Source organism: Carya illinoinensis, chromosome 6 (genome assembly GCF_018687715.1).
Source record: "Carya illinoinensis cultivar Pawnee chromosome 6, C.illinoinensisPawnee_v1, whole genome shotgun sequence".
In the NCBI taxonomy this organism is placed as follows: Eukaryota; Viridiplantae; Streptophyta; class Magnoliopsida; order Fagales; family Juglandaceae; genus Carya; species Carya illinoinensis.
The window spans coordinates 29,807,662-29,830,900 of NC_056757.1; the positions used below are offsets into that span (position 1 = coordinate 29,807,662).

General features: G+C 34.0%; 1 protein-coding gene across 2 annotated transcripts; it reads left to right on the forward strand.

The window, feature by feature from the left end:
- Nucleotides 1-14,690: 14,690 nt before the first annotated feature.
- On the forward strand, nt 14,691-22,580 carry LOC122313200 (histidine kinase 3-like). Of its 2 annotated transcripts, XM_043127980.1 has the most exons (11): nt 14,691-16,084; nt 16,527-16,808; nt 17,048-17,217; nt 17,539-17,751; nt 18,261-18,447; nt 18,537-18,588; nt 18,700-18,929; nt 19,030-19,128; nt 19,968-21,103; nt 21,482-21,837; nt 22,044-22,580. In XM_043127980.1, exons 1-10 carry the CDS (start codon nt 15,605-15,607, stop codon nt 21,729-21,731), a joined length of 3,099 nt encoding a protein of 1,032 aa, XP_042983914.1. In that variant the 5' UTR covers nt 14,691-15,604; the 3' UTR covers nt 21,732-21,837; nt 22,044-22,580. The 2 variants fall into 2 exon arrangements, with proteins under 2 accessions (XP_042983914.1, XP_042983915.1); XM_043127981.1 differs by lacking the exon at nt 14,691-16,084 and having other exon boundaries at nt 16,605-16,808; nt 17,020-17,217.
- The last annotated feature ends 659 nt before the right edge of the window (nt 22,581-23,239 follow it).

Consider the following 23,239-nt stretch of genomic DNA (forward strand, 5'->3'; position numbering starts at 1 on the left):
CTCATTACCGTTGTCTAAATGAGAAGGGTGCTTCACTGCTTCTATACTCAACAATTTTTTTTTTTAACAGCGGCATAAATTGTAACAGTTACATCCCAATTCTCTTCCCAGTGTATTCATATACAGCCTATACAATATTTCATCTACACTTTCTCTCATCGAGTAACTTTAAAAGCAGAGAAACTTTTGAAAATCTAAAATGTGCTCTAAATAGATAATCTTCCTTCACTTCTACTTTCATCTTCGGCTCCATAGTTATTGGTCTCCTAATTCAAAATCAAATCAGACGAAGACGAAGAAGAAAACCCACCTAAAAGATGAAATTCAGCTCTGTTTTTGCTTTCATCTCCAGCTCCATAGTAGTTTTCATCTTTGACAAAGCAACTTACGATCTGTTGTGCTCAAAACAATGCATTTGTATTTTATTTAACCACATTAATTATGCTTACACGACGCTTATATGGGACGACTATATGTAGCAGAATTGACTTAAGAAATATCAAATGATTACCATTTTTTCTTCATGAATGTTGCAAAACGGCAAGAATCTGAATAATAACATTTCTTCCAATCATTACTAAATAACTCTATCATATCCACCCTTCCAAAGTCTTTGCCAAAGCCACCGTAATGCACTAGTAAAGCACCTGGGGGCTGGGAGTTGGAACACAACCCCGCCCGGACAAACACATTTAGATTACAACCATCCCGAGTAAAGTCAGTTTTCATGGATCGTCGGGTCAGGGTCAGGGTCATGATCATGGTCTTGGTCTGGGCCTGGGATCCAAACCTTTTTCTATGGCAATTTTCATAGTCAAAACAGTGTCTTTTACTGTAGGAGATTTTACTAGACCGAGTGTCATGTGAAATCCAATTAATTGTTTCAGACGCCATTGAATGTTAAAGGATTTCACGGGACTTCTTAATTACTAATCAATGCACTCCACCCCGGTCGGTCAAGCCATCTCAGTACGCCGCACTTTGTGTCTTAGTACTTTTCATTCATGGCTGAATTCGGCACTCGCTTTGTCAGGCAACCAGGCATGTTTATAAGATACATTACCACACTTTTATTATTATTTTATTATTTATAATATATTTAATTTATTATTATTATTTTTTAAATATTTTTTTAATATCCTTAATCATTAAAAAAAATTTTAAAAATATATAATTTTAGTGATAATCACTTACTTAATCATTAAGTAAAAAAATTTAAAAAAAAATTAAAAAATTAAAAAAAATAATAAAAAAATAATAAAATAGTGATAAGGCTATCATTATTCTATTTATAATAATCTCATTCTTTTGATTTTCCTCTATAATTAAAGCTAATAGTTTGTTTTTTTTCAGTAACAAGCGTAGTATATTTTTTTTAAAAAAATAATTAATATAGAATTTATATAAAAAAAAATTTAGTAATAAATTTTACTTTTTAAAATAAATAAATTACATAATAATTACCTAATCCATACCAATATATAAAGAAGTATATTCTTAAAGTTGTACAAAGTTGTGAAAAATAATAATAATAATAATAATTATATATTGGAAACTTGTCAACATAGAATACACGTGGAGGCATTGCTACCACACGAATATTAATGGGCTTCTTGGCCCAACGTGGATCTGTTCTCTGTGAACAGAAAAATCATTAACTATAGATTCATGGAATTGGGATTGTTTTTTCAAGACTCTGAACTCTGAAGTTTCATATCCGCACGTTAAATTACGTCCTCCTGCGTAGGCAGCCGTTGATCGGATTCTCAGAGCCAAGTGTAGGGCTGCGATGGTGCTTTGACGTCAGCTGGCAGCCAAACATCATGGCCTGCAAGCAACAAGTACCTCAGAAATAATTTTAAAAAAATTGATTGTAAGAACAAAATGATCAAAGTGGATTAAAAAAAAGAAGGCCAATGAAATGAGCAAAGATCTTTTAGCTTGATCGGTGCTGCACGTGCACACAATTTTCATTTTATTGATATTTTTTCACTCTTTTTTTCTTTAATTTTGTCGATGGCGATGACAGCAACTTGTCACCCGTTTTCGTCTTGGTGGGTGAAAATTGAAATGCCGCTATCTCCAACATCCATGAAGAGAGGGCCAGCCCTAGTTATTATTTATTTATCTGGTACAGCTATATGCTACATAGGTCTTATCACTATGTCAATATGTTCAATCGATGTTATGAATATAGAATAAAAAATGCATATATAAATATTAAGTCACTTTTATACAGTTCTTGTCACTCTATTAATATAATTAATTAAAATAATTATTTTATATTTAAAATATACTATAATAAAATATATAAAGAATACAAAAAAATATTATACATAAAATTTATTAATTATATTTACTTTTCAGTTTGGAGTTTGAATTTTGAACAAAACTTTTTCAAGACTTTGTTGATGAATTATTTATTCTCGAAAGAGATAATTTTTTCATAGAGAATTGAATCTATTGAGAGTTTTGTGCACAAAATTACGTATTAATTTACGTATTAATATTGATTCCTTCATATTCAAAATTTAAATTAATACTATTTTTAATAAAATTTACTTTTTAATTAATCACATTAAATTAATACACATATTAATGTATAATTATATTTACAATTAAATTTTTCCTTATATTTATATGTTCATGCCCATAAGTAGACTTTATTTGCGAAGTTGCTGTCTACTTTAGACAAATAACTTTAGATTATGCAAAGACAGCACGATGCACAACTTTCCCATTTTTCCGTACCTAGACTTTTAAATCACATTTTGGAAAGTCATCATAATTTACTTTAGGGAATATGAGTATTTCATTGAATTCTTTGGTTTTGAACATTGATTTTCAATAATGTTCTCTGGTGAGCTTGCAAACTCAGGTAAATGTTTGGGAGATGGCATTTAACCCATGGCATCAAACTACATTTTCAAGAAGTACAGCTTCTTTTGGTGGACCAAGTCCTTGAAGAAGAATGGTACTTTGACAATACTAGCGTGTATAAGCCCAGTAATAATGCCTAATTGGGGACCCAGAACAGTACTCCATGTTGCTAAATTTCCCATTCAGTGGGTAAATTACTTCAAAATTAACATACGTTAACTTTCCAATGAGTTTACTCTTGACTGTTGTGTATATATTTAATCTGTAATCTTTTGTATTGAATACAAAAATTGGTATATAAAGATGATGAATGAGATCTTATATTTTCGAGAAAGAGAAGGTTTTATACATTTTATAATAATTTCAATAAACTAAAATGAGTTTTGCTATAAAAAAGCCTGATATAGTTAACATGGAAGGCTTACACATCAACTGTTTGTTAGATGTGTTTAAAAAATGCGTGCTAAATAGACTTTCTCTAAACTTAATTCTAACTTTGACTAATCATTTTAAATTACGGATCCAGTTATGAACTGAGCTTTCATTGAATCGTTAACATCATTTTAAACAAGACAATACATCCCAAGTTATATCAGAATGGATTCAAGTTATGGCTGATTAATAAAGTTCACCATTTTGGTATAAAGAGCGATGTGCACAGCTTCAAAAATAGGTCAAATACCACCTTCAAACTTTATTTATTACTCCTATTCGTAACTACAATGGATGGGGAAAAATGACACTAGACGTTTGACTGTTAATCAATGTTTCTTTTATTGTACGGATATTGTCAGATCATTGTTGGAGCCATGCAACACATAATGTTTCTGCTTGAAAATATTAGCATTACATTCATTAAATACATCTTTAAAATTTAATAAAAAATATATTTTTTTATAAATTTAAAACTTTTATATCTATAATTTCATATTGGATTAGCCATTAGATTCATCAAAATAATAATATAATATTATTTTTTTAATAATAATATTTTTAATTTTTTTTCTTCATATTTTGTAATTATACTAACCATATGGACATTAATAGTTTAATTTAGTACTTAAATAATTGATTTCCAACTAATTTAGAATAAAATAAAATAAAACTATTGCCTATTAAAATTAGAATAAAATATTAGTTTGAATGTGGAATAGTTGACTTTTAAATTTGAAAGAAGAGTAATAATTACTGTAGCTCAAAGGTTCCAAAATATCTCTTTGATGAATCCAATGTAAGTTCATTTTAAATAAATTCATCAAAATTTAAAAATACATTGACTTTTGATAAAGTCAATGTTAGTGCTCTGAATTGCTAAAATACATCAAATATTAGGTTTGGCAATTGAGATGAAATCTTTCTAATTTTTTTTTTTAATTTTTATATAAAATATAATAAATAATTTAATTTTTTAAAATTTTAATTTAATTTATTTAAATTTAAAATAATAATAATATTAAAAATAATAATTTAGTCAACTTTTAATTTTTATCTAAAATTAAAATTTTTTATCTCACTATCCAAATCTATCCTAAAGATCTATCACAAAAATGTACTCGTTGAATCAAGTAACTTAATGTGTTGTGTATATATATAAATATAATTAGACAATTGAAAGTAAGGCTACTCTACCAAGTACCAAATAACATGCAAGTAACAAGTGAGATAGAGGGGAGGGAAAAAATATGAACAGGAGATAAAGTAGAAAGAGATGAAGAAGATGGAGGAAGAACAAGTAAGAAAAGGGAGGGAAGTATCAAGTTACCCTCAAGTTTTTGTCTCAATTTGTGGGTCTCAAGTGAGAGAAAGATGGACATAGAAAATTAGTTTTACAATACTTATATGAGCAAAAATAAATGTTATAGATCAAACTTCATTTGTCTATTTCTATTTTACTTGAAACTTTTAAATTCGGATGATAATTTGAGAGAATATTTATTATATTTTTTTGAGAGAAAATAGGCAACAAGAAAAACATAAGAAGTTAAAATTAGGGTTAACTACTTACAAGCTGGAATACATATTAAATGGACAAACGAACGAGTAATTCAATATCACTTTTTCATGGATAACTAAGGTTATGTTTGCACGGCAATATCACTTTAATTAATTTTTAAATTAATTACTGATGGAATGCATTACTTTTTTGTATATTTAAATATAAATATTAATCTATTTACATTTAAATATATTTTAATAAAATTCATAAATATTATTATTCACAAATCAATCCAGATAATTAAAAATCACCTTAACATACAAGGATACATCTACTATCTCGCTCCAAGTGTACCGCTTTATTTGACCACTTTTCAAATTAATTTTTTTTACTTAATAATTAAAGAAGTAATTTTTAGTATATTAATGCATTTTTTTAATTTTTTTCTAATATACAAATAGAGCTTAAGATTCTAGTGGCCATTACCCAATGCTAATTAAAAAGAATATAAAAAAATGGTTTTTTTTTTCAATAATAAAAAAATCATAGCCTAGTTTCCCATGAGGATAAAACTTTGATTCGTACCGTCCATATATAAATGTTATCTTAGCTACCTCAGTACGTAGTGTGTCAACCTCCCACCATTGAGAAAATGCAAGCATTTAATAGAGCCCGCACCCCGCCCGCCCATGGCCATCACTCATCAATGTCATCAGAACAAGCCAGCCATTATGAATGAGCACATGTATCTCCATTCGTCCCACTTAATAGTTTAATTCGGATAAACATGTTGCCTGTTGGCCCTCTCCATTCACTCCAACATTTTGGACCAAAACAAAAGTGACGATTTGAGCACAGCGAATCAGAAAAAAAAAACAAAACAAAAACAGCTTTAAAATGTTGGCAACTCGGACAAGTTACTTTTTAATGAAGCAGTACTTTGTACACATGGTTAGTTCGCAGGACGTAAACTTGCAGAGCCGACAGGCGACAAGCTCGTCCGAGCATGGCAGAGAGCCTGCTCGTTTGAAAATATAAAATTATTTTAAAAAATTTGAGTAGCTCGTTTAACATTCCGTTTGGATTTTAAAATTATTTTTATATAAAATATAATAAATAATTTAATTTTTTAAAATATAAAAATAATATTTTATTTAAGTTTTACCTCATCTTAATAATTTATTATCTAAATTAAACTTAAATTAATTAATATAAAAATATAAATTTTTAAATTTTTAATAATTATTTTGTAACAAGATTATTGTAATGAAATGACGTAATTGTATTAATTATTTATAACAAAATTTTAGGTATATCATTGACTTTATTATATGTTTTTTATGCAAATTTAAATTGATACGGAATATTTAGATTTAGATTTTACATTGATTTTATTGAAATACTATTTTAAAAAGATAAATCTATAAAAAAATGGAAGGAAAATTTTAATATCTTTATTAAATTAAGAGTAATATTAGTTATTTCCTCCCTGATTATATATTTATACTCATTATTATCTTGTTAATAAATATTTAGTTTTAACTTTAGAAGTAATTCTGATTTTGATTTCGACTAAATTTTTTGTATAATTCTTATTTGTTTATATATTAATTTCTTATATAATAATGTAGATTTTTTGAGTTTTAGAAAAATATTCATAATTTTAAATTTTGCAGCTATTTAAGTCCGACTTGTGTTTCATAAAATAATTTTAAATTTTACTATTAATTACTAATTTTCAGAGTTTTCTTTGTGTTTTTGGGTGAATCTCTTCTATTCTCTACGGCTATACATCGATGGGTTTGGTGTCGATTTTGGTATCAAACCGAGACACCGCCGATATCTGCCATGAGTCTATTAAACTTGTCGAAGTCGTGGGCTTGGAGAGGAAAAATTGATCATATCGATCACGACGTGCATAGATGTGGCCTTCTATCTACCGTTGGTGTCTTATGTGAAGGAGAAAGGACTGAGGAAGAAAGAAGAAGCACTATGCCGTTGTCTGCCATGGAAGAAGAAGAAAATTGTATAGAGGAATAAGACTACACAGGGTAGAAGAAGAGGGGTTGAGGGGTTATTAATTTATTTTGAAACGGTGGCGTTGTTCTATTATATTTTTTTCAACATCGAGGCCTTAAAACGACATTATTTCACTTATTTAAGTTAAACGGCACATTTTTATATACATATATTCCAAAAATATATATAAATATACAGGATTGGTTGGTTTGGCAGTTTCCCAATGGTTCAAACCGACGCCGAATCGCTAATGTTAGTTTTCTCTCAATTCCTCTTGCTTGCTAATCGATTTCGGCCGATTTGGTGCTCCAGCGGTCGATCTAATCGGTTCATAGCCGATTTGGGCGGTTTTTGTGCACCCCTACCATTCTCTATCATATGTTGAAACTAGCCTTTAGAATACTCCTTATTAAGTCCAGCATTAGTTGGTATCAAATGATACAAACTCAAATTGATATAGGGTATCTACGTCCAGATTTCACATTGCATGTATTGAAATACTACTCTTTTTTTTTAAATACATTAGCAAAGGGGGGTTTTCGAACCCAAGACCTCCATTTTGGAGGTTTGGGGATTATGTCAGTAAGACTACAAGCCTTTCGCCATTGAAGTACTGTTTTAAGAAGATAAATCTGTACAAATATAAAAGGAAGAACTAAATATATTTGTTGGACTAAAGGCAATATTAGTTATTTTTTCTCAAATCATATATTTATGCTCATTCTTGCATTGTTAGTAAGTATTTGATTTCAAGTTTGGAAGTGATTTTGATTTTGATTTTGATTTTGACCAAATTTTTTGTAGGATTGTTATTTATTTATGTATTAATTTCTTGTAGGATTATTTATTTATGTATTTATTCGGTGCTCTGGCAGTCGGTCTGATCGGTTCATAGACAGTTTGGACGGTTCCTATACACCCATATTATTCTCTATCATATGTTGAAACTAGCCTCTAGAATACTCCTTATTATGTCCAGCCTCATTTGGTATCAAATTATGTAAACTCAAATTGATGTAGGATATCTAAGTCTAGATTTCACGTTGCATGTATTGAAGTACTACTTTGTTTTTTAGGAAAAATATACTCAGCAGCCTCACACTTTTTCACACCATTTAAAAATGTAAATTTACTATTTTACCCTCTTCTATTTTACACTTCAAAAATGATGGTATATTGGGTGTGAGCCTGCTGTGTAGCAGCTCTTTTTTTTTTATACATTAGAGGAGGGGGGCTTTCGAACCCAAGACCTCCATTTTGGAGGTTTGGAAATTATGTGAATCAGTCTACAAACTTTTGGCTATTGAAGTACTACTTTAAGAATATGAATCTTTACAAATATGGAATGAAGAACTAAATATATTTCTTGGACTAAATGTAATATTAGTTATTTTTTCTCAAATCATATATTTATGATCATTATTGCATTGTTAGTAAATATTTGATTTTAAGTTTGGAAGTGATTTCAATTTTGATTTTAACCAAATTTTTTGTAGGATTGTTATTTATTTATGTATTAATTTCTTGTATGATTATTTATTTATGTATTTATTCGGTGCTCCGAATGTCCGGTTCACAGTTGGTTTGGGCAGTTCCTGTACACCCATACTATTCTCTATCATATGTTGAAACTAGCCTTCAAAATACTCTCTATTATGTCTAGAGTCAGTTGATATCAAATGATGCAAACTCAAATTGATATAGATTATCCAAGTCCATATTTCACATTGTGTGCATTGAAGTACTATTTTTTTTTTTTTATATATATACATTACGGGAGGGGGGTTTTCGAACCCAAGACCTCTATTTTGGAGGCCTGGGATTTATGTTGATTAGACTACAACCTTTTGGCCATTGAAGTACTATTTTAAGAAGATGAATATGTACAAATATGGAAAGAAAAACTAAATATAATTCTTAAACTAAAGACAATATTAGTTATTTTTTCTCAAATCATATATTTATAGTTATTATTGCATTGTTAGTAAGTATTTGATTTTAAGTTTGGAAGTGATTTCGATTTTGATTTTGACCAAATTTTTTGTAGGATTGTTATTTATTTATGTATTAATTTCTCGCAAAATCATTTTTGCATTTATTTAAGTCTGACTTGTGAGTTTCATAAAATAATTTCAAATTTTACTATTAATCAATAATTTTTAGAGTTTTTTCTATATTTTTAGGTAAATCTCTTGTCTTCTTTGTGTTAATCATATATTGAAATTAGCTTTTAAAATAATATTTATTATGTCTGACGTTAGTTAGTATCAGAGTTTCAGCATCTTTCATGGGGTGATATCTCATCAGTTTACATAGTTGGTGGTCGTAGTCGTCATGAACAAATTCCGAACGAGAAGGTCTCGCACCGTAATCGTAGCATTTAGGATGTGATGATTGAGAATTTGTAGAAGAAAATTACAGAGTTAACTCGGCGTCTAGTAGCATAACATTTCGGTGATCGTGAGATGGAAGATTATGATTCCAACTTTAGTTTTGAGAACCCTTATAACAAGCGTCTATTTTTGGAGTGCCGTTGTAGGGAGGAGCGTCATTGGGACTTCAGTTTCACAGTTGATTTATTAGAATTTCCTGATATTCTTCAAACTAAAGGTTTAAATTAATTGGATTTGTGGGTTTTATAAAATAATTTTAAATTTTATTATTAATCAATAATTTTCAGAGTTTTCTTTTGTGACGCCCCCAAATCCCCATGCACAGACATGGGGAAATCGAGACGTCTAGATGATGACATTACGGGTCACCACCCTATCGATGAGTGTCAAGTGTGTGTGTGTAAACAACAAATGTGCACGAGAAACACACAATAGATAACAAAGTCATAAACTAAGTACCAGAATTTTTCTTATTTAAATACAAAACTGTTCAAAACATACATAATAAAACATTATAAAACACAAATATAGTTTTAAACCAAATAACAAAACTTTAACTTTAACTTCAGCACCATGGCGGAATCGCATCCTCGGGCTTAGCCTTCTCCTCTTCATCATCGATCTCTGTACCAAAATCTACGGTACCAAAAATGGTATCGTAGGTAAGTAAAATCCAAACGCCACTAGATAAAAACATATTAAACTCAACAATATGCATGAAAGAATGCAATGCACATGTCCCATAAAATCATAATTTTTCCACGCACGCCAAAAACTCATTTAGCCCAAAAACATAGCTATTAAAACCATTTCTCGCCATTATCCCAGATAATGGTTCAAAACCGCTACCACCATTTTTCCAGAAAAATGGATCAAAAGCCTCAACACATCCTCGCCATTATCCCAGATAATGGCCCAACCACCATTTTTCCAGAAAATTGATCAAAAGTCTTGAAACCAAACCTCGTTATTTTCCTAGAAAATAGCCCACATCCGAAAACCATAAAAACGATCCAATTATGCATGCACCATGATCTCCCATAGGGATCATCCGCACACCCTGGCTCTGTGCCACACCGCAGGTAACGACTACGCATGTGACACCTAAACGAGTGATGCATAGACTCGCGCCACGCGCGTACCTGGCCAGGCCATCCTCTAGTTCCCTCCACTCTAGGGACCACGGAGTCGACACGACAGCGTTACCGTATCGTGCGATCCGGTAATCGCCTTGCGACAACCCAGGGGATGTCACTTAGTATTATCCACTCCCGAGTGATCATAGGAGCTCCACCGAAATAATAACCCATCCCGGCTTGGGTTCGTAAAACACACGCACTTGAAAACTATTTACGTCAATAAAACGGAATTTTCTCGATTAAAATAAAATGTACAAATATGCAATATATAACGCACGCCTCATGACACGAATAACCAATCAAATCACAAACAAATATAACAAAGCACTTCGTCCTCAAACCATCCGACCCCCGAACTCCTCGGACTCAGTCCGGAATCAGCCAACCAACAACAAATAATTATTGAATGAGCAAAATATATTTAAATCTAAAAGTAGGGTTTGGAAAATACTTACAGCACTATATGGTATTTTTAGAAAATTCGCGGCGTTGCAAACGGCGGAAGAAAAGTAACGTAACAGTGTAATTTACACTGTGGCTATGGGTAATAAATTACCCATTTTCGAACATGGACAAACCAAGGCTCGAGATTGATAGGAAATGGTTTAGGGATGTTTATGAAGTTAAAGGAAACGAGTTTTGACCATGGGTGGTGGTGGAAATGGCGGTCAAAGGCAAAAAATGGGCTGAATGGAGTTAAGCTCATGGGAGTTACTCTGGAAACGGATCGAGGCCGGAAATTGGTGGTTTAGGTCGGCAAGAGGTAGGGGAAGAAGTTGTGAAGAGATGGTGGCCGGAGGTGTTGCGACGACGCCTGAATCGATGAAAAACCGTATGGCTTTAAGGAGCTCATGATGGCTAACGGTGGCTCGGATGGAGGTGAAACTTGGTGGGGATGTTCACCGGTGAGAGGGGAAGAAAACTGGGTGGGTGGTGTAGGCCACGCCGTCGGCGAGCGGCGGTTCTGGGCTGCGAAAGCAACCGGCGATAGGGGAAAAAACAGAGCAGGTGTAGTGACTTCCAGAGACTCGTGGCGGTTAACGGCTGGTCCGATTGCTCTGAAAAATTGGTGGGGATGATCTCTGGTGGAAGGGAAAGAGAATGGTGGGGGTGGTGTACAACACAGCCGCCGGACGGCGGCGCGATGAGCGGCCGAAGTGGCAGCGACGTAAGGGGAAAAAGAAGGGGCAGCGCGCGGGAGAGGGGAAACGGGGAAGAAAGAAGAAGAAAAAGAAAGAAAAGAAAGAAAAGAAGAAAAAGAAAAGGAAAAAGAGAAAAAGAAAAAGAAAAAAGAAAAGAAATGAGGTCCAATCCTCACTCTGGAAACTAAAAACAAATCCGCCAAAAATGATATTAAAAATCGTAAAATGACTAAAATAAATTAAACACGATATCAAATAAATTAAAACCAATTTAAAATACATTAATTTAAAATAAATAAATCAATATATTAATTAAATTAAAAACAACCGTTTAGTAAAAATACATGTAAAAACAGATTATCACATTTTTATATTTTTAGACAAACAGATCTCTTATCTTTTGCATGTTAATTGTACGTTAAAAGTAACTTTTAAAATAATCTCTATTGGCATCAATTCTATGATGTGGCCATTTTAAATATTAATGAAAAAACTATAATAAGATCCTTATTAATATCATACGAATGATTTGAATCTTTATATTTATGAGCACTAACATATATAATATCTATGAAAATTAAAAACACCTATAAAAATCTACTAGATAATATTAGAATATATGGAATAAATAGTAAACTTTATTATCTAAATAAATTCAAATTTTCTTTTTCCCCCAAAAACCTCTTAATCTATCTCGCTATCGTTTGGGTGAATTTGGATGTTAAGAAATTTTGAAGAGAATTGTAAATAATAATAAAAAATAAAATAATAAAAAATAAAAAATAATAAAAAATAAGTAAAAAAAGAAATAATAATAAAAATAAATAATAAATAATAAAATAATAAATAATAATAAAAAAAATTAAAAAATGTTAAGCATACTTCAACATCCACAGCCCGAACACGTGAGAGAAGATGCTCTGAATGTTATCCCACGTCCCCACAGTTGACACGTATGGGGAAAAGCCAATGTGGGCATTACAAGCCGATTGGCCAAGAGCCAGAGAACCGGTGCTCTGACGTGGGACGTCGCTGTCAGAAAGAGACAACCAAAGCCGAGCCGTAGTAGTGATTGGCCTAATCACTCCCTGACCAGCCTTGATTAAAGTGCCTTATTCCTTTGCCACTGCTTTATTGTCAAATTACTATTTTGTCATTTACCGCCCACTTCTAAATGACCATTTTGCCCTCCAATCTCATCTTACCTGCATGCATGCATGCATGACCCCCGCTCCCACGATCTGTTTGGGCGGTTAAAATTTTATCTCCATCCCATTTTATTATTATATATATTTTTGAATTTTTATATAAAATATAATAAAAAAATTTAATTTTTTAAAATTTTAAAACAATAATATATTATTTAAAATTATTTTATTTCACCTTATCTAATTGTCAAAAACAATAACATAATTTTTGCTATTTTCGTTGAGGTAAGCAAATTTCAAAAGCCATAAAAGAGGCAAACTGTTTATCTACGCTATTGTTCTTTTCCTTTCGAGCGGCAGGGGTGGTCACAAGGTACAGCGTATTAAAGTTTTTTATTGGTGGGGGCTTCAACTTATAAATCGGATGTCATGTCAATATCAATGAAGAATAATAATGTCATTTTGAATTTACCAAGATTAATGCAGTATATTTCAAATAATTTTTATAATCACTTAAAAGTAGGCTGTGCATAAAAAGCCCTCGGCCAATCTGTCTGCATGATTCAAAATTGGCAAATCCAACAAAAATTAGGTTTATCGGATCAAGTTGAATAACGGATTGACTATATGTATATTCAGTCGAAATCGAATAAATTAAAGATTGAGTAACATATTTTGAATCGAGTTCTTCTTCTCAAACTCTAACTTCATTCTGATTCATCATATCCATTATTTGTTGCCCTTCTTGAATCTTCAAATAGGAAAAGTCCAAACTTATGGTTGGAAAATCCAACATGCTCTCTCGTGATGCCTGCAACGAGTTCAACATGCACTTCAAAGCCACCATTGGCGTCGAGTTCCAGACCCAGGTCTTGGGATAGCAAGGAGGTCAAGGTAAAATTTGAAGTATTCTATATACAACCTCTTCAAAACAGTCAAAGTAAAATTTTCTTGTTCTATTTTCCTTTGTTCATTTCTATAAAAAAAAAAAAAAAAAAATCCTCTGTTCATCTCTATCTCTTTAGATTATCTTTTATGTTGCATTAGTGGGTTATATGCAAAGGATGAGCACAAGGTGTATGGCTTTAATGGTACTCTTGGCTTAGTTGCTGCTTTATTTTCTTTTCCAAATTTAAAGTTTTAGAGCAAGACACAGAATCATATACCTCAAACCATTTTCACAAATCATTTCATGTTTTAGTTTTCGAAAATATGGTAGTGGAATTGGTATTTGTTGGGAAAGACTTTTCATATTTCTATCTTTTGTTGGAATTTTTTTAAAAATTGTTTAGAATTTGAGTTTAAATTGTGTATAATAGCTGGTTTGGAGCCTCCCAAAAACCAACCAGTCCGAACGAAGTGGGTCGAACCGGGCTAGCTTCATTCTATCCTGTTGTCAGGTTGGCCCAAAATTTACCTGAATCTAATCGGGTTACATGCCTACTTAAAAGATAGATAATTGCAGTAGAGAAAATATTCTAAATAAAGATTCAAAACCAAGGGAAGTATCTAACAAGATTATTGGAATATTTGGGTTTTTTAAACGATTTCAGGAGCAATTTGGATTTTCTCGAAAAAAAGGTTGCCACTGGATGCATTTTCGAGATTTCCAATGAATATGGAGCTGTGTGCCTCTTAAGTTTATAAGATTCCAACAGAGTAAGAAAGATAGTAACATCTTGAGAGATTCTAATCATGGTTGCCTTACCTCTTTACCCACTCTTTGGACGGTGGTTCTCTGTGGTGGGTACTGTCGAGTTGGGTAAAGTACGGGGTACCTAATGCCATTTAGGCAGAAAAGTGAAATTCTGTTTCCATGCAAGGGTAGATTTGTCATATGAAAAATTGGCATGCAACCATAGTGGTAGAGTTGAACTACTTAGCGTGTACAAGTTGTCTGACGGTATTTCATAGATAATTGGGATGTGAACTAACATGAAGAAAGTTATAAAAAGCACTCTGATCTGTGCCAAGTGGAAATATACCTTTCCTGTCTTCAAATATTTTAATTATATTATTATTTTATACAGATCAATTATTAAATATATTATGATAAAAAATAACTTTTACGCTTTGAAATATATTTTTTTGGAGGGTTGGATGGTGTGTACTCTGTGGATATAGAGATAATGGCCTGTGCTAGCAGACATTTCTACCACCATTACCATATTCTTCTGCAACCTGTTCTCGCTGGTTCATTTTTTTTTCTCAATCTCCATGATTTTGCTTTGCTCGCCTTCTTTATCTCCCTATCGCTGCTTCTTCTTCTCCTACCATTTCTGGTCTTTCTTGTGTTTTGTGCATAGTTCTATTCAGGTTTGTTTACCCAAAAGAGTCAAAACTTTAAAACCCACATGCTTAAATTCGTTCTTATTTGATTTCAGCAAGCTGGAAACCCCTATAAACTAGATCTGCTGTCAGATTCTTTATTGGGGGGTTGGTTTTCTGATTTGTTTTAACTAAATTTCAAATCTTTGTTGGTTAGTTTAGCCCATTTCTTGTCCTGGGTTTTGGTTGGTAGTTTACAGATAAAATCAAATTGTTTGTGATTAGAAACTCTGAATCTTGGGATTCCTTGATTCCCTTTTCTTTTTTGGGTCTGTGAATTCTTATCTCCCCTAATCCTGGGCTCTTCTTGCATTCCAATTTTGAAGTTGTCTGGGCGGATAAGATAGCATCTCTCCACTTGCACATATTTTTCAATCTACCTGCTTTGGTGAGTTCGGAAGTGGGTGAGTTTCGTCCTCCTTCAGTTCCTCACTTTTATCTTCTTCCAAGTTTTTTACCCGCTTCTTGATGTTGGGTTTAACTAGAACGTTTCTGCGGTTTTGATAATGGGTCTCTCGCCCCCCCTCCTTCTCTCTCTCTCTCGTGGGGAGATGCAAGAAGTCAATCTCACCTCGTATTGCTACTGTTTGTTGTTACCTTGTGTTGGTAACTGTTTCTGATGAGTTTGCTTCACGTAGTTGGGTTTCTAAAGGTGGGGCATCTGCTTTTGATGCTATGTTACTGGATTGTGTCTGTAATTTCCATGAACTGGTTCATAAATAGTGGAATAGTGGACACCAAGACTGGTTTACTTGGTGATAGGGGCAAGATGTGGCTAAAATGGTGGGAGAAGATCTCGGGAGACGGTTGGAAGATCCACCACTACTACCAGTATTTTGGGTCTAAGAGAGTCCCCAAAGCATGGTGGAGAAAGCTCTTGATTACATGGGTACTTGGTTGGACCATCGTGTCTCTGTGGATCTTCTGCTACATGAGGTTACAAGCTACCGAGAAGAGGAAAGAGACCCTTGCAAGTATGTGTGACGAGAGAGCTAGGATGTTGCAGGATCAGTTTAATGTGAGCATGAATCATATCCAAGCCATGTCCATTATGATCTCAACCTTCCACCATGGCAAGAACCCCTCTGCTATTGATCAGGTAAATTCATCATCTTTCATATTTGAGCAATTTAGGATTCTAAACTTTGGCGGAATCCATAACTTGCCAATAAAAGTGCTTAATTGCCTTATTTCGAACTTGTTTCTTCCATTGCTTTTGGTCAAGAATGTTAATTATGAGGCATATGGCTTAATTCGCAACCGCACTTGAGCTATTTGTCCAGCGATTTATTTTAACCTGATCACTTAACTACAATTAATCACTTAGCTTTTCATTCTTCTACAACTTCATAGCATAATTGTGTCATGTGATGCATTTTCTACATATGGGAGATGAGTTGAAGGTGCTAAATAGCGAATCGATTTGAGGTCTCAATTTTGATCTTTGTTAATTTAGCTTAATCTAAAACCAGATCCGAGTTCTTTTGCCTACGATCACTGGTATCTAGTCAACAAAGCAATCTAACTTTCACAATCTCTAGAGGACTTTTGCAAGGTACACGGAAAGAACTGCTTTTGAGAGGCCCATCACAAGTGGTGTGGCATATGCTGTTAGGGTGCTCCACTCAGAAAGGGAACAATTCGAGAAGCAACAAGGCTGGACCATTAAGAGGATGGATACCCTTGAACAAAACCCTGTTCATGAGGATGATTATGCCCCAGAAGCCTTAGAGCCATCCCCAATTCAGGAAGAATATGCTCCCGTCATCTTTGCACAGGATACCATTTCTCATGTGGTTTCACTTGATATGCTGTCGGGGAAGGTTAGTTCCCCCCACCCCCCCCCCCATCTTCTGCATATTCTCTTGTGATTCATTAGTTTGCTGGTGTGACGATTTTGAATGATTAAACTGAATTTTGAACCATTTTTCAATTAAACTGCATGTGATTGTGACTCAGAAATTTTAAAGTCTTAACACTACAGACGTTGTACTTTATTGGAAGTATTTGATTTCATACATTATCTGCATTCAGAAAATTTCAACAAGTTGTGTACCAACAGGAAGATCGTGAGAATGTGTTGCGTGCCAGAGAATCAGGAAAGGGGGTTCTCACTGCTCCTTTGAGGCTAGTAAAAACAAATCGTCTTGGAGTTATATTGACATTTGCGGTCTACAAGGCAGATCTCCCCTCAAATGTTACACTGAATGAGAGAATTCAAGCAACTGATGGGTATGCATTCTCCTTAGGGTTTCTGAATCCCTCAAAATTCCCCCTGCCCCCTACAAAGAAAAAGAAGAATGACAGCTGTAAAGCCTGCATATATATGTATGTATGTACATGCATGGTATACATATGTATATATGGAAAAGGTGAGATGGCTTAATAATACTCGAATTTACTGTACTCACTGAACTTGTTCTGGGAAGATTAAGAGTCATGTTGGCGATGCCATATAGTATAAAATGGATTTCTTGCATTTTACTGGAACATGTAAAATAAATAAAGAAACTAATAAGAAACCTTTTCGCCATTGTATGTGCTGCCAAGCAGGTATCTTGGGGGAGTGTTTGATATTGAATCACTTGTGGAGAAGTTGCTTCAACAGCTTGCTAGTAAACAGACTATCATTGTGAATGTGTATGACACAACCAATGACTTACATCCAATCAGCATGTATGGCTCGAATGTATCGGATGATGGTTTGCAGCATGTTAGCACCCTTAATTTTGGAGATCCCTTCAGGAAGCATGAGATGCATTGCAGGTAAAAATGAGCTCTTTTCTGTACTGATTATTCTGGGTCCAGCTTCTGCACCATATTGAATCCTTTGGCTAGTTTGTACCAATTAAGTGTCACATAAATATTAACGAAAAGTTACATGCTTTTATAAAAAAAAAAAGGATAATGAGTTGCTGCCATTGTATGACTTATCAGTCTAATTAGTTGATGTGGCTGCTATTACTGGATCCCAAATAACCAGTCTTCTGTAACTTCTGAGGAAAAATATATCAATAATCAAACTTTAGGAGTTGAAAACTTGAAGTGGGTTGAAAACTAAGGCCTCGTTTGTTTTTAGAGATGAGATGAGATGAGTTGAGATTAAAATTGAAAGTTGAATAAAATATTATTAGAATGTATTATTTTAATATTATTTTTGTATTGGAATTTGAAAAAAGTTGAATTGTTTATTTTATTTTGTATGAGAATTTGAAAACGTTGTAATGATTAAGTAAGATGAGATGAGATAAGATGAAATTTTATGCTTGATACAGATTCAAGCAAAGACCACCGTGGCATTGGCTAGCAATAACAACTTCTATTGGCATCCTCGTGATTGCATTACTTGTTGGATATATATTCCATGCGACTGTGAATCGAATTGCCAAAGTTGAAGATGATTGCCATAAGATGATGGAGCTCAAAAAACGAGCTGAGGCTGCTGATGTTGCAAAATCCCAGGTACTTGATATCTTGAATTACTTAGTACAACCTTTTTTAAGTTGCTTTTCATGCAAATGTGGCCCTAAACAAATTTCAACCATCTGTAGTTCCTTGCTACTGTCTCCCATGAGATCAGAACCCCGATGAATGGTGTTCTTGGTGAGTATTTGACACTGTCCTTCATTAATGGAAGTTAGTTATACGTATGGCCCAATGGTCAAGATAGAGAGCTTTCTGAACCATGGAAATGCGATGCTCTTAATTTTTCAGGAATGTTGGATATGCTCATGGACACAGATCTGGATGTTACTCAACAAGATTATGTCAGAACTGCACAGGCCAGTGGAAAAGCACTTGTCTCACTTATAAATGAGGTTTTAGACCAAGCAAAGATTGAAGCTGGTAGACTTGAGCTTGAGGCCGTGCGGTTTGATCTGAGAGCAATTTTGGATGATATTCTCTCACTCTTTTCCGGAAAGTCCCAGGAAAAAGGAGTGGAGGTATAATTGTTTTTAGGTTTGAATTGTCTTTCATTGCACGCTTTCACTGTCTAATAGTTAAATTGATGGTTTTGCATGGCCAAAATTGTGGAAAGAGCAGCTGGCAGTTTATATCTCAGATCGAGTTCCTGAAATGCTAATTGGTGATCCAGGAAGGTTTCGTCAAATCATTACCAATCTTATGGGTAACTCAATCAAAGTAAGTACAAAGTAGGTTCTAAATTTCATTTGTATATAATCAACCCCTAGGGGTTGGCTCAAGTGGTAAGGGTCTTAGTCTTGGTCTTGCTGGTATGCTCCCTCTAGGTCTAAGTTTCGAATCCTCTTGGGTGCAAACAATTTCTAGAGGCCATCGGATTGGAGGAACTTTCCATTGAATTACCCGAAATGCACTTACGGAAAATTTCTTATGGAGGGCCTGTGCACCCTTGGGATTAGTCGGGACTTCATTCTTGGACACCCAGTGCAAATAAAAAGAAAAATGTCAGTTGTATATAATCAAAAGTGTTGGGAAGAAATCTGTTTTCTGCTACAGTAGATTTGGAAAAGGGAGAAAATGATCAATCTCGGGAATTTATTCAGACATTACCCTATGCAAACTAAAGTTGGTTTTGATATTTAATGGTTTATCTTGTGGGTGAGTGTCTTGTATGTGGTGGAGAAGTGGTAAAATGAAGAGATTTAGTAGATATAAGGAGTTAACTCATTTTGGAAATGCTCATGTCTTGAATTGTGCTATAGGCATAACGATGTCATGTATTTTTGGAAAAATGAGAGGAGTTTCTTTTAATGAATACTAAAGAGAAGTACTACATACACAGAGAGTACACATGAATAACCCACAAACTAATATGGTTTCATATGATTCGTTAGATCTACTTTATAATAAAAGTAACTTTACAATTTGATGTATTGCATCAAGCCATATTAGTTTGTTACTTTTGTGTAATCTTTTGTGGCTAAAGTATTTCTCATTAAAGTAAACTCTCTTGCATGTTCTTTTTAATTAGAGGAGCTGATAATTTACTTCTATTACAGTTCACAGAGAAAGGGCACATATTTGTCACTGTTCATCTTGTCGAGGAAGTGATTGGCTCAATAGGATTTGAGATGGAATCACCATCGAAGAACACATTGAGTGGATTCCCTGTTGCAGATAGGCGCTGCAGCTGGGAAGGATTTAAGACTCTCAGTGGAGAAGGGTCCACTTGTCCTCTCTCATTGTCCTCCTCTGACCTTATCAACCTAATTGTTTCTGTTGAGGATACAGGAGTAGGAATCCCTCTTGAAGCCCAATCTTGTATCTTCACTCCTTTTATGCAGGTGGGTCCTTCTATATCCCGAACACATGGAGGCACAGGTATTGGCCTAAGCATAAGCAAGTGTCTAGTTGGCCTAATGAATGGGGAAATTGGTTTTGTGAGCATACCAAAGGTCGGTTCTACCTTTACATTTACTGCTGTCTTCACCAAAGGCTGTGCTGATCCAAATGAATATAAAAGCCAGCAAATCAACAACCAATCCAATCTTGCATCCTCCGAATTTCAGGGCATGATGGCGTTAGTTGTGGACCCCAGACCTGTCCGCGCCAAAGTGTCAAGATATCATATCCAACGGCTAGGAATTCATGTTGAAGTGGTTTCTGATTTCAATCAAGTTTTGTCTAGCATAAACAGTGGCAAAACTGTTACCAACATGGTCCTTGTTGAGCAGGAGATTTGGGATAAGGATTCAGTCATTTCTGCTCATTTCATCAATAATTTAGAGAAGGTTGATTGTGGGATGCCTCCCAAGTTGTTCCTTCTATCTAGTTCTATCAGCCCATCCAGAACAAGAGCTGCAACTTCAAGTGATCACACCCCGCCAATCGTCATGAAGCCCCTGAGAGCAAGCATGCTTGCTGCCTCATTACAGCGAGCCATGGGTGTTGGGGGCAAGGGGAAACCCCGCACTGGGGAGATCTCTGGCTTGTCTGTCTGCAATCTTCTTCTTGGTAGAAAAATCCTCATTGTAGATGACAATAATGTGAATCTTAAAGTAGCTGCTGGTGCTTTGAAGAAGTATGGGGCTGATGTGGTCTGTGCAGACAGTGGGAAAAAGGCCATCTCATTGCTTCAACCACCTCACCATTTTGATGCCTGTTTCATGGATATCCAAATGCCGGAAATGGACGGGTATGCTCTTCTCAATTGCTTGTAAAATCTCTGATTTAAAGAATTTTTTATGGGGGATTAAAGGCTTCATTAAGTATAAATGATAACTAATTATAAAAATCAGAGTATAAAAGATAACTAGAATATCACTCTAATGATGTCAGGCTAGAATCTGTACTTCTAGTTACCTAATTAACCATTTAGAAAATTTTAGGCTACCTTATATGTGACGGGAGTAATTCGCATCAAATTTGCTATGGGTGGTTATGAACAATAACTCTCATTGGGCTACATGTTTTTCTCTTTCCATTGATGATCTTATTCCATTTTACTAATTATTGACACGATTGGTGGATCAATTGCTAGATCTAAGAACCATTTAATCTCTCTCCATCATAGGTTTGAAGCTACGAGAACAATTAGGGAAGTGGAATGTAGCATCAATAATCTTATTCAAAGTGGGGAGGTATCTGTGGAAGCTTATGACAATATTTCAAAGTGGCATGTTCCCATTTTGGCCATGACAGCGGATGTAATACAGGCTACGCATGAGAAATCCATAAGATGTGGAATGGATGGATATGTTTCAAAACCATTTGAAGCACAACAACTTTATAGAGAGGTTTCACGCCATTTCCAATCAGCTTAAATGGGAATTTATAGAGACAACTTACATTCTAAAGGCTTGCTGCTGAGATAAGCACGGCAAGCTGTTCTCGTGTATTCATAGGAATGCTTTAGAGTTCTTCCAAAAAGTAAGATCACCACTCATGTTTCTTACTCTTCAACAAGAGTTTCTTTCTTTATTTGCAAGTTAATGCATTTGTGGTGACATCGAAGGCTCACATCAAATGCATTTTTTAGGCTCACATCAAATTCCAGTTGCTGTTCCTTTATCTCTTTTTCATAGATCTGTTCGATTACTAGTTTGTTGACTTCTTGCTGTGCTTGTTATATCCAGGGAGACAGTTGTATCTTGTAGCAGTGTATATAGAAGCCGTGCTTGACAGGTTGGGATCGAGTCTTTCTTGATTTTTATATGAGCCAGATATAGAAGACAGTTGATTTTTCACTTGCAAAGTTGATCTCATCTCTGAGCCCTTCATCTCGGGCCGGTTGGACCTAAAATTCAGAGATATTAGTTGAAAATGGCGGAGAAAACCCCTAGGCTTTGATGTATCATAGAAGATCAGGGAATAAAATGTGATCCTTGAAGAGTTCTGACTCCTTGACCAATTGTTAATACACGTATCATAGTGATTTGTTCTGTTGAAGAAATGAAATATAGCTTCTCAGCAACAGGAGAGTGCATTGTGTATATTAGTCAGGACTACATTAAGAATTTAAGCGTGGTTGATAACTTGATGTTTACTTATAGAACCCACACTTTTCTTATTTTTATTTTATTTTTTAATTTTTTCGAACAATTTGTTCGACTGAGGATTCATGTAACTATCACATTGTATCATATTCGAGTAATGTCACTATTCTTGCCTGATTTCTACACTTCTTTGGAGCACTGCGGATCAGTGCAAACACATGAAGCCATATTAGAATTCAAGGAAAGCATCTTGACTGAGTAATGGATTACAAGTTATAGCAACTCTCCTTATCCTTCAATTATTCATAGGATTCGAATTTTGGATTTTGTGGTATTAACACAGTTTACATTTTTACTGCTGAAATAATTTGGTTTGGATTATGTTTTAATCTTTATGAGTAATGTTAGATACGGTTTTAGAGTGTTCAACTTTTGCACACTTTCTATAAAATAAAGTGGAGTTTATTAAAAAAATAATTTTTTCATGTGAGTTTCAGATTTATTTACTTTTTAGAAGTAAGTGTATGAGATTTTCACACCTTAAAATAGGGGTGTTCAACCGGATCCGGGTATCCGGCTTTTAAAAACCGGGCGGTTATCCGCCCGGATTGATCCGGATTCCAATCCGGGCGGATAACCAGGTCTAATCCGGATAATAGCCAGATATCCAGTTTTTTTGTAGTTTTTGCCTTAAAACCCGGATATTATAACCGGGTCTAATCCGCTTTTTTTTTTTTTTTTTTTTTTTTTTTTTTTTTTTAGACTTTAAAACTCCAAAAAATATATATAGCACTTTAAAAAAAATATATCTGATATATATAAATAAAAATGCAAAA

Bases quoted from the DNA above. Each gene is read 5' to 3' on its own strand.
- LOC122313200 (XM_043127980.1), top strand. From the start codon at position 15,605: ATGAGTTTGCTTCACGTAGTTGGGTTTCTAAAGGTGGGGCATCTGCTT. The intron at 16,085-16,526 runs GTAAATTCATCA...CACAATCTCTAG, and splicing joins ACCCCTCTGCTATTGATCAG to AGGACTTTTGCAAGGTACAC. The intron at 21,104-21,481 runs GTATGCTCTTCT...TCTCCATCATAG, and splicing joins CAAATGCCGGAAATGGACGG to GTTTGAAGCTACGAGAACAA.